Source organism: Dryobates pubescens, chromosome Z (genome assembly GCF_014839835.1).
Source record: "Dryobates pubescens isolate bDryPub1 chromosome Z, bDryPub1.pri, whole genome shotgun sequence".
Lineage (NCBI taxonomy): Eukaryota > Metazoa > Chordata > Aves > Piciformes > Picidae > Dryobates > Dryobates pubescens.
The window spans coordinates 87,199,184-87,211,846 of record NC_071657.1 but is presented as its reverse complement, the minus strand read 5'-3'; the positions used below and the strand labels follow the sequence as shown (position 1 = coordinate 87,211,846).

The following is a 12,663-nucleotide window of genomic DNA, read 5'->3' as shown; positions in this document are numbered from 1 at the left end:
GGCTAAACCAAGAAGCAACCATTTCACTCGAAACTAAACTTAACGGTCATGCCTAATTAGCCTGTTTCTTCAGGGGTATCAGCAGAATCATATTGAACTAAACCCTCCCAATTAAACTAGTTGGTCTTGGGGTGCAATGTCTTCATTGACTCAAGCATGCTGAATTTTACATGGAATCCAAAGCAATAAGCCAAGTCATTATTTTACGTTCACCGTGTTCTGGAACAGTGTCAGCTTAAATAATGACTGAAAAGACTCAAAGCAAGTTCATTCCACCTGATACCCCTTCCAGTGCCAGTCTTCCAACTGACAGATCAGAAACTTAAAAGAGGCTGCAGTATTTCTGCACTGAATCCAGAGAAGGATAAAATTTGACACCAGTATTTGACACCAGGAATCTCTGCATTTCTGAATAAAGCATTAATGGACAGACATTAACCATAAGAATGAAACAAAACTGCTCATACACAAGTCAATAAAACTTGGAAATGCAAATTCATCAAGCTCAAAGGATGAAATCTATATGGAGGCTCAAAAGCCTAGTCCAGGAAGCTGATTTAGCCTCATTCATAGAACTAAGGGTGGAAGCACAGCACTGAACTCACACTGCACAAATTCAAGAAAATAAAACAGGTGAGAATCTAACAGACAGAAAATTCTCTATATGAGGTACAGCTGCAAAACCAAACTCAGACAGTGCACAGAAGTCAACAACAAAGTTCTGTGGATCCTCTTAAGAGGAAAGAGTTACCTGTTGCCCACAGGGCAATAAGGAGAGGCAAACAGTCCATAATCGGAGAGGCAACATCTGTGGGTATTAAGGGAAGAGTCTTGCCCTTCTCATGGGGCACACAGCCCTGATCAGAGCAAAATGCAGTGAAGTGCAGCTAGCTTTGATTTTTGCTAGTGTAGTTAGCTAAAAAGGCAGGGGATCTGCAGCAGACACCTCCCAGCACCCACAGTCTTGCTTAATCTCAGCATAGTGGTACTTTTCACTCTAATTGCTGTAAATATAAGAAGCAGATAGAGATGGAATGAAATAATACAGCTGAGGAAGAAAAAGGAAATACTTGGTTTAAACAGGATTCATAAAGAGAAAGACTGGAAAAACAAGGTAAACAATTTGTAGCCTATTAACATGGTGCCTGTGCACATTACATATGCCCCACAAAGCACTGAAAGGAGGAGATCACTCCAAGCATTCATGTTTTCCTCTTTGTGCAAGGTGATATGCACTGAACAGACTCTTAACCCAAACACAGTGTTAGCAATTCCTCCAACAACCATAACATGCTGAACTGAATCTCAGTGCCACAGCAGGAGCAATTTGCTACATGAAGACAAAGCATGCACTCGCAGAATTTCAGAAAGAGATGCTGGTTACAAGGAACAACAGGTACAACCTGGAGCTCTCCTCTACCTCCTTCTGTGAAGGGAAAAAAAGAAGGAGAGGAACAAAAGTTAATAGACCAGATTTCTGCTGTGAGCTACATAGAATTATCTCAAAAGTGGGGAAAACATTTGCCACAAGCTGATAAAATGTTTGTGCAGTGAAGGGTTTTCCTGTCTGCTTCCTGGGATGTACACCAGTTAATCACTACCAGTTAATCTCAAGTTCATCTAATCAAATGTCATCCATAACTGCACTTGAATTAGAACATATGCTTCTGAGAGCCGATTTTGAGAGTTACAGTTCCTGTTCTGTTAACTCAAGAATGTTAAGTAATCTTAACGCAGAATTAAAGCTGTTATTTGCCACACTGGAAGGAGAACCTGAGTTTATTAAGGAAAGGAACAGATTTGTTCCCCCTTTCTCCAGAGTGCATCCACTGCCTGTATCTGAAGCATCCTCCTTCCCTCCCTCTCCCCCTGTACTTTTTGCCCATTATGAGGAGGAAGCCAGTAGCTCCCACAGAACATGCTTTGCCTTTGCAAATACCATAATGCAGAGAGATATTTTCTGGTTTTATAAATCTAGGCAACTCTCCTTTGAGGAGAGGAAAAAAATAAATTAAAAAAAATGAAAATCCAGAAGCCTCCTACACTGAATCTCATGTTTATGGATTGGCAATTTCAAGGCTAGTAAAGTTTTATGAGAACCCTACTCAAAACTTCCGGTACAGACGTGGCTTTTCTTTTTTTTTGAGTTTTCCAGTCAGATTATTCTGTATCTACAGAGAAGAATCATGTTACTGACTTGCATATGAGAGATGGAGGGTAAGGAATATCTTCATGGCAACAAGGGCCACTCAGATTGGTTTAAAAGCTAAAATAGTTTTGAAAGTTGCTGTCTATACGGGTGTAATTATACAAATGCCATCACTAAGACAGGAAAATAGAGAAGCTATTTTAACTCAATCACTAAGGAGAAGTCAAATTACTGTAGCAAATGAAAGGCTGGATTGTAGCTGAAGTAAAAACTCAGTTCTACACCTTAAATACGCCTACATGGATCCTCAAAAGGGTAAAAAGTCAATGGACCGCTATGCTGGCCTCTCCTTCCTGAGCTAACAAAGGGGAAAATACAAACACAGCAGGTTGTTGCTGTCTTCTGCTATTGGATTTTGCATCACAGCCAGTGCTGCAGGAATGGCATGTTTTGGCAATCAGCTCTGCACAGACTTGCTGTCCCAGGGAACCTGAGGAAACTTGGGGTCCATTTTAGATTCAGATAGGAACATGCTTTTTGGGGTGCACACACTTCTTACTGCTCCCCTCTAAACTGTTAAGTTCTAGGCCTCCTGCTGGGCTCATGTCTAAAACAAAACTTTTTCACCTATGGAGACCCAGTTCCACTTCAAGTCCTCTGGTTCTGTCATTCTTTTTGCAGAGTCATCCCAAACCCTTCAAAACCAAGCCAAATATCTCCAGACTTGCTCCCTGAGGTTGCTTCCCTGTGTCCCAGGCAAATCCAGACTTTCCTTATTCCTGCTTTTCTTCACTCCCATTGTATCTGAACCAGATACTTTCCTGATGTCTCTCCTGTGAAGTCTCTGAGCACAGAAGATACAGAAGACCTGAACTTGTGTCCTCTTTCAGGTCTGCCATGGCTCTCAGACAGGCCAAGCAAGGAAAGCCTTTCTTTAACCCAGCCTGTGGAAATCACGGAGGACAGATGGAGTCTCTGGCAGTGCAACAGCTCAACTGCAGCAAGCTACCAGTGAGCATATGCAAACTACACATTTTTCAGAAGCTTATTCACTTCACCCAACTGGGGTTGATCTTCCACAGAAAAACCTTGACACAGGCTAGCACTGACAAATTTTAAGGCCTGAGAGGACTAGAGCTTCTCAGATACAGGTCAACCTTATTTTTATACAAAGCAATAAATCCTGCATTACATTAATTTAAGGGAGAAAAAAGAGAGAGAGAGGGAAAAAAAAGTATTCTTTAGAATTAAATTCCATACATATTTTAGATTTCTAATTCCTTTCAGCTTATAGCTGTTCAGGATAGCTTCAACCCAAATATATGATATCAAGCTCTGACCAACTGCAGAGAAAGATTTAAAATTTTCTGCTCATGTCTCACTACAGCAGGTGTGCTCACAGCATTATCAATAGTGACTAACTGGGATAAACCTCAAATCATATCTGCTAGAATCTCTACCCTTTCCAGGCCTTTCATAGAACATATACAAAGTTAAATTATCTTCATCTTCACTTAGGTTGTGTTTTGGTTTGTTTTTTTCAGTTCCTTAAATTAGAGCTTTAAAACCTTGCTTGGATTTTCAGGAGATACTTTTAGTTCTTCTCTTTCAATTTCAAATTAAACTCAACAATTATTTACAGGCATCTGTTAAGTTCTAAATTGTTCTGGCAATTTGCAATACGTACAACTATAAATAATTTAAACCTTTATGCCAGTGCATCATGTCTGAATCACCAAAACACACAGATTTACCAACACCTTCGAAGTCATCAACCATTCCTTTGCTGCAGACTGCTGCCAAACACTTCAAATAAAATACCTTGAACTGAACTTTCAGGCATGCATGAATAATATAGTGGTCCAGGCTCAGAACCAAAAAGCTAGCAGACAACTGCATTTTCAGTGGACCTGACCCAGGAACTTAAAAGCCTATTAAGAACAGATTATAGTTTTAAAGTAATACATAAAAGCTGGGAACAAAAAAAGCAGAAAACACCCAATAACCTTTCACTGCCTTCCAAGTATGATGTTTTTTCCAAAGGAAGAAAATAAGAGCTTGGCTCAAATTTATGTAGAGTTCAGTGAAGAATCACATTAAATTGTTGCTTCACTTTCTCAGAAAATGCATAACAAAACAACACTATTTCAAACTGAATCACTATATGATTAATTTTGCCCTGTTTACAGCCTTTGGCAATACATCTTTAATGTCCCTTCCAACCCAATCCATTCTATGAATCCCTTTCTCTCACTGTGACTACTGCCAAGAGGTTATTTACTCACTGCTTTGCTGCCTGCTTGCTCTGTCCTGTGAATGCACTGCTGCTTTGGTTATGTCTCTTCACCTTCACTCTGGGCAGACATGCTGCCCAGCTCCTCTGCCTTGCTCTAGCAGTCTTGGCTGCTTCACTTCCTAATATGCCTTCCAGGGCTTTCTTCATGTTCTCTTCCTTTTCTCATTCCTTATCCAGTGTTTTCCACTAGCCTGGACTCCTTTAGTTTCCTCCTATTTCTCAGAGCACACTCACTATATTGTGATTTCATCTTGTAACTTCAATTGTCCTATCTACCACAAAGATATGCCTTTGCACCAGTGTCACACAGGCATCAACTCTTTGTCACACCACTGGACATCGCTGAGGAGAACTGAACCAGGGAGGCTCAGGAATGCAAATCCACTCTGGAGTCAAATCTAAGGCACCCAGCCCAGCTGTGATTCTCTTCCTTAACCATTCTAGCTATTTGTTGCCTCCTGAACATGCCTGTACTGCTCAAACTCTACCGAGATGAGAAACCTCCTTCCATATTCAGAAATGGGTTATTTCAGTACTGTTGGTGTTTTTTTTTGCACTATGGCAAATGCTAATTCAAACCACTGTGCTCCCTTGCATCCTAACATTAGGACACACATGCAGGATGTGAGCACTACCTAAACTCTAAAATAAACAAACAAACCAAACAAAAAAAAAACCCACACCAACCCACAGAAAATGTAAAAATAGATCTCTGAATGTAAATAAAAGATCAGTTTCATCTGTACTATCCATATTTTAGTACTCCACAAATTCCCTTGAAACATAAAAGTACGTATGCATCCATGCGAAGCTTGCTAACAAATCCTGGTGTTCTCCACACTAGAAGATTTATTGTTTGAATCAGCTCTGTACTAAGGACCTCATGCAAAACAGGAATGCAGCGAGCTGATTACACGCTTTATGAGCTGCATAACTGAGAAGGTCACTGATACAAAAATGAAATACAGATTGACAGAGAAATCATGGTCACTAGAAAAGACACCTGTAGAGAGACAACTCTTTCAATGGCAAAAAAAGAGCACACTAATTATTCTCACTAGCTTATGTGACTGCAAGAAGAAAAGGGACTATTTGATATATGAGGGTTCATAATAGGGGAGTGAAGATTTCAAGCCTCTTCCTTTAACTGTGTAGTGATTTGGACAGAAATGATACTGAATAAGTTTTCCCACTGAGTGAGGGGGGGAGGAGACAGATGGATCTATGTTTCAAGGTTAGGTTTCCATTTACCAAAGCAAGGCCTATCAAAACATGGTCCATCAAATCATGTTGGGCATTAGTATCTCCCACACCCTCAGGAAAGGGTTAACCAGCACAGATCCACAGCCGTACCAGCTTACATGTCCGTGGTCAAACACTACGTTACCAGTGCTGGCAAAGATGGGAAATTTCTCCTTCATGAGCAAGTTATACAATACCAAAACACAGGCCTCAACTATTCTTTTCCTTTTTTAATTTTTATTTTTAAAGGTCTCTACTAGAATAACAACTAGCAGTGATTAAACACTGAGAACTTCCACTTTGCAATGCAGCCACTTGAAGCACAGACCCACTCAACTCCCCAAACTGCTAATGTGTCTACGTAAGAGTTCAAACACACACTGTTACCATGTCTTAACTATTCCATGAGAAGGAAACCAAGTCACAAGTTATTTTGAAAAATTCTAACATCTGCTGTTTTGAAGATGCACTGCAAACCTCCCTCTCTCCCTCAAACAAACAGGTGAAGCTTGAAGCTTGCTCACTTGCATTTCAGTGAGTGAACAAACTGTGAACAGTACAGCTGTAGAAAGCGTGCATTTGCCTTGGTAACTATTTGGTCACAGCTTCTAACAAACTGCTCAGGGAGAGAGTGAGGTGCTGGCTGCTGCCTGCACAAATACCAGATTTTGACATCTCCTTAAAAACATTGTTTTGGTTTACCTGAGTTTGTCTCCTCAGCGGAAATCCAGTTTCCTTCCTGCGCTAATTCTTTTAAGAGCCTCCTACGCATTTGTCTCTTTTCCCTCAGAACGTTTTTGAAATTGTTGATGCATTTGTTCAGGTAGATGGTCTCTGCGCACACCTTGTCAAGGCTCATAGGTCTGCACTCCTTTGCTGGCTCAGGTAGAGAATTCACATCTCCTCCCATCTCCTCAGTAGGCGAGCGGTGCCCAGTGGGGATTTCACAGTCCGATGGTGACATCAGACTGGAGACAGGAAGCTCATGTGGAACCAAGGAAAGGCTGGAAGGAGTAAACTGCATCTGAGCAGATGCTTCACTGCTGACAGCTGGGTTTGCCTGGCTCTCGGAGGACTGACTGAGAGGGGTTTCTGTGAAGTTGTCAGAGCTGCCACACATACCAGAACTGGTCAGCATAAGTGTATTGTCATCATCCATCTGTAAGCCACTATCATTTTCCAGAAGGATTTCAGAATCGCTTGACTCCAGTTTGTGAAACACCACCTGTAGAGCAGACCTGAAGTGATTAATAGCTTTCCCAAGCTTATTGGTGTAAAACTTCATGTCTACAAGATCAATGTTATCCCGGGAATGGTCAAGAAAATACTGGGAATTTTCCAGGACATCCCTAAAAACCTGATCAGTTGGATCTTGATCATTCAGGTCCATTTGGATGATATCTTTCAAGCTATCACTACTATAGGCCATTTCATCAGTTGTATGATCATAGCTAATGGTTGTCACCCCACTGGAAACGTCTTCTCTTTGAATATCAACTTTTTCCACACTGGTAAATTTGCATGGGGTATCACAGTCCATTTCCATTTCTCCTGCAGCTATCCTCTCATCTTTATCTAGAAGGGAAGGACAATTCCCAGTGACACTTTCAGTGTCGAGCCTCTGCTCACGATCATTGCTTGAAGCATGCATCTGGCTTGCACGGTCCAAAGAGTCAGATAAGCAACAGTAATTTCCATCACCTGATTTGGCCAAAGTTGTCATCTTTGGATTTTGTAGAGGCTCATGAAGGCCCTGGCAAGTGTCACTATCATTTGTAGGCTGCTCATTGCTGCTTATTGTTTGGACATCCTTCCCAGTTTCAGGTATCAAGTTGTTTTTCTTAGTCAAGTTTGACTTCTGCACAGAATCAAGTCTCTCCCCTACACACTGTGTTTTTCTGCTCGTGCTTTTATGTTTAACTTGGCATGAGTCTATCTGAAGGGGCCCAGTGGCATCAGTTCCCTGAGCTGCATCAGGACACACTGAGTTGCAATGATTTTTCTTGGAGCCAGGCTGCAAAGAGACTGGATCTGTTTTGGGGCCCCTCTGGCCATTCTGCTGTTTTTGCTCTTGACTGGTAGCAATCTGGACCCCTGAGCTTTGCAGAAGGATAGACTTCTGTAAAATAAAGTCTCTCTGTTCACAATTAACAAGTTTCACAACTGCTGGTCTTGGTGTTAATGGCTTGCCTGTACCAATATCTGATCTATAAGCATCTTTTATATACTTACTGCACTGAATACCATTGAAACAGTGATATTCAGACAAGAATTTGCAGATAAGCTCTACTGTGTTTTCACCATCTTCTTCTGGGATGCCATAAAAATACAACACTGGTTCTTCCTTGTGCACCTCCCTGCTAGGCTCTCGAGCATGTGTACCCTGGGTCTTGCCAGTGGAACCACCTTGCAGGCCTTCTATCTCACTCAAAACTGTATCCACACAGCTGGAGACTTCATCCACAGAGCCTTTTATCAAGGTGAGGTGCTGCCGGAGTTCTGCAATCTCTGTCTGGATGCGGCTTATTCCCTGGAGCTCTTTGACAATGTAATCAACCACATCAGCTGAACGATCTCTTGAGTGCCGCCTAGGACTCTTGTATGCAATGGGCTTTTCCTGGGGAAAGCACCCTTGCCTTTCAGCTACCTCCCTCCAGCTCATGGTAATGCTCACAGAAGAAAGGTCTTGCCCCTCAGATGCTCTGTCCTTTCTTTCAGAAGAGGTCTGCGTCGTACCACCAAAAGCATTTCCCTGCAAGTCCTTCTTGTTCTGTTGAACCGAGCATGGTATTTTGACATAGCCATCCCAGTTCAACTCAACCTCACCAACACACACTTCGCTCACTCCCCTGGAATCATGTCCTCCATCCTGATGAAAGTCCCCTCCAGCAGTGGAAAATTCAGTGCTTGCAGAGCTCCTCTTTATTCCACAAACAAACAGATCCGTTTCAATCTCCACAGGGGAAAGCTGGCAGTGATGAGAGTGGTTTGGATTCTCATCTACCTGGCCATGAAGAAGCCTCTTCATTTTGTCTCGCAGAAACAAATGGAGTTTTTGCTTCCGGTATTGCTTCCTGCCCCACAGTTTTACAACAGGTTTTCTGTGCAGAAGTGCAATTTCATTTTCTTGCTTTTTCAATCTACTTCTAGCAAACATCATCAGCAGCTGCACCTGTGTTTCTCATAGTGATACAAGCTGCACAAGCACACATCAATCACTTCCCAAAGCACAACTCACATCCAGTTTTCATTCTGTCACGAAGCAGCTACCGAAAGAGGGGAAAAAACATTACAGTTTGGTTCAGAGTAACTTAAACAGTAGAATAAAATATAAACAGCATCCACATAAAAGCAGACAAAAAGAGGGTATGTCTTTTAAAATGTACAGGCAACATCTCTGCTTTGGCCACCTCCCCAGATCAGGCCCTTTCCCAGATTAACTGTTTCATGCTCCTTCTTCAATCCTTAAAGAGGGGTGGGAGGCAGGAAATAAAGATCAATTCTTTATGGCCCCTCCCTTATTTAACAGGTTTGCAAATTACTCTAAGCTGAGCTCCTGGCAATGGTGAGCTGTGTGATTTAATTAACAGTCTGAATAGAGAATTCTGACAATTCTGCACATTTTCTTTCCTTTCAAGTCCACAGTCTTCATCCTTTATTGCTCCAAACCAAAGCAAAAATCAAGTTTAACTTGGCGCAGTACCTGCTATTCCCACAGGAATTGGACAAAGTGACATAGAGTGGAAGGAAGACTGGATGACAGATTTTAAGTGTGAAACCTTTTTTGCTATTTTAATATTTTTATCGTAATACTGTGCCACCAAGCAGTAAAAAAACCCCAACACTTCAAAGCTTACAAGCTCCCAAGCTAACCTTCAGTTAAATATGCCACACTCAGCATATGTACGAACCGTCTGAGCTGACAGCATCCTGCACGTCACTTCTACCCGAACCCTCGAGATTTTGCAGTGGATAATTTTCCCCATTTAAATCTCCTCTGTAAAGAGCAAAATAAATTAAAAAATACTACACTGGCTACTGAAAGCTTTCATGTGTCTTCTCTGCTGTACTTACTAAGCAACATTAAAGTGGCTTTTTCCTCCCGAGTGTAAGGCTGATGGAGATCCATAGAACAATCCTCCTGGAGCCAAGGTGTCCAGAGAACGCAATGCCTTTGACAATTCAATTCATACTTGCGGCTAAAGCACATATTCTTTCTTGTACCCTTGTTTAAGGCCTAAGACTAACTGCTTTTTTGTCATTTTGATGATTACTTTGTTGTGGAATATATTTTTAAGCTCCACAGTGCATAAAGCCATCACTGCACACAACTTCCAGCGTAACTCAACTTTTGCCAAGCTCATCTGGCTTTGTGCCAGAAGGTTTTCTGCCATGTTGAAAGGAACAGAAACAGTGTTTCTCACCTTGGTTTTGGCTAAGGTGATAGAGTTCATACTAAGATTGTTTCTTTGCTGCTCCATTCGTACCTTTTTTAAGATTTAGTAACCTTAGCTATCCCAATGTTGCCTTTGCAACACTTAAGACTTCAATTGTGAGAGTCACATGTTCCAGTTGCACCCACTAGAGAACTCTGGACCAGGTGTACCAGGTGTTGAGCCCAAATATTTCACAATCTCATGCTAAGTGAAGAACTGGACACTGCAATAGGTGTGTCTGCACTAGACTGAGACCTTGACCTAAGGTCCAACAAATTTAGTCCAAGCATTTTGACTGCCCAAGAGCTAGCTACAGTGATCACAGGATCTTTCATGCAGTGCCTCAATGAGATGTCATCCAATGGCTCCCATTCTGAAAGCACTTGCAAAAGGTTGCTATACCTGCAGTGATTTGAAGATGATGCAGTGCAGAAACCCTAACACATCCTCCAGCTCCACCTAACAGCTCGTTAGGCTACTGCCAGCGTTCTCCTGTGAGTAAGCATTTTCACCCTGGTGAATACCTTGTTTTAATTTCTGTTTTTTCTCTTTGGGGGCAGAGAAGGGGAGAGTGGGTTTTGATCTGAAGGAAGCAGCATTTGCAAATATGAATCTCTATAATCAGACCTAGGCAATTTGCTATAACAGAGCAAAATTGCTATAACCTGCATCTGTTCTCCAGGTTTAAGCCCCATGACCCATAATTCAGCATCCCAGATGAACTTCCATGCCAAAGGGAATACCTTAGCCCTTGTGCAGGCTAAACAATTTCCTGTTTGATTGTCAGCTTCTTAAAGGAAACAAGTCTTAATTTCACATAATTTTTAGGCCATTGCTGCATAAAGATCAGGTTTTCTTATCAATGACTTCCTTATCTAACTAGTCCCTCATGGAACAGGGTTAGAGCCAAGAAATATTTTCTCGGGCTCTTCCACCACTTACAGAGTTTACTATTCACTGGAGTGGCTAACTGGTATTTAATACCAGAAAAACACTTATGTCGATATCAAGGAGGGAACCCTCAGAAAGCAAGCACCTGAACTCAAGATGACAGCTCTACAGCTATGGCTCCCCACACATGCTGTTTGAGGGTAGCACACAGAGACGCTCGTTTCAAACTATCTTCCTGTCTCTTGAGCCCTAAGTGCTGGCAGAAATGTCTACACATGCACATGCAAGGATTTCCACAGAACACTCGGTGTTCATCAGGCTTCCTTCCACAGGCAGCTTTCGAGGCAGCAGAGGGGCTTAATGATCATACTAGTTTAAAAAAAAAAAGAAACCAATTCAAGCTGGAGTCCATTTTCATTCCTTTGTCTCCTGCAACACTCAACAGCAGTGGTTTGTTACAGACAATGCTTTTTCCTGCTGAACACTTGCAGGTCTGCATGTGCTCCTAAGCAGGCAGCTCAGTGCAAGCACCACAACGGTGTTATTTATATGTATGGAGAAACAGAGACAGACAGTATTGGGGGAGGGGGTGTGGGGGGGGTGCATATATATGCGTGTATATATATATATATATACATACACACATGTGCATATATATATGCACATGTATGACTGATGATACAAAACTGGGAAGAGTGGCAGACATACCTGAAGGCTGTGCTGCCATTTAGAGAGAGCTGGACAGGCTGGAGGGTTGGGTGGACAGTAATTTAATGAAATACAAGGGCAAGTGTAGATTCTTGCATCTGGGAAACAACAATCCCATGTATCAGTACAGGTTAAGGATTGACCTGTTTGAGAGCAGCACGGAGAAAAGGGACCTGGGGGGTCCTGATGGGTAGAAGGATGACCATGAGCCAGCAGTGTGCCCTTGTGGCCAAAAAGGCCAATGCCATTCCAGGGTGTATTACAAGGGGTGTGGTTAGTCTCCCACTACTCTGCCCTGGTGAGACCACATGTGGAATACTGTGTCCAGTTCTGTGCCTCTCCGTTCAGGAAGGATAGGCAACTGCTTGAAATTTTGAATTCAGTGCAGAACCACAAGATGATTAAGGGAATGGAACATCTTCCTTGTGAGGAAAGGCTGAGAAAGCTGGGTCTCTGTAGCTTGGAGGAAACTGAATGGTGACTTCATTAATGTTTATTAATATGTGAAGAGTGAGTGTCAGGATGATGGAGCCAGGCTCTTCCCAGTGATGACAAATGAGAGGACAAGGGGCAATGGGTGAAAGTCAGAGCATGGGAGGTTCCAAGTGAACATGAGGAAAACCTTTTTCACTGTGAGGGTGACAAAACACTGGAGCAGGCTGCCCAGAGAGGTTGTGGAGTCTCATGTGGAGACATTCAAAACCTGCCCGGATGCACTCCAGTGTGACCACAGGATGACTAGGTCATCCTGCTCTGGAAGGGGGTTGTCATCAATGATCTCTCGATGGCCCTTCCAACCCCTAATGTTCTGTGATTCTGTGTACACTTCTTTAATTAGAGATTTTCAAAACTCTATCTTTGATTTCACATACCATACTTTTCCAGCTTGCCCCTAGAGACAGGAGCTATTTCCTTCCGGTCTGGGAACACAGCCAGAGCAG

The 12,663-nt window shown here is 42.3% G+C and overlaps 1 protein-coding gene across 5 annotated transcripts in view; it reads right to left on the bottom strand.

Annotated features, from left to right (window-relative positions):
• The window catches only part of UNC13B (unc-13 homolog B), a 123,255-nt gene that overhangs the window by 104,464 nt on the left and 6,128 nt on the right, over positions 1-12,663 (bottom strand). For 4 of the 5 annotated variants that reach the window (XM_054178623.1, XM_054178626.1, XM_054178625.1 and 1 more), the window contains exons 1-2: positions 6,390-8,988; positions 1,404-1,426 (exon numbers count right to left, since the gene is read on the bottom strand). In XM_054178623.1, the coding sequence (XP_054034598.1) occupies positions 1,404-1,426; positions 6,390-8,847 (2,481 nt within the window). In that variant the 5' untranslated portion in view covers positions 8,848-8,988. Of the gene's footprint in view, positions 1-1,403; positions 1,427-6,389; positions 8,989-12,663 lie in introns of those variants that run through there. The other variant, XM_054178624.1, reaches the window with a different exon arrangement.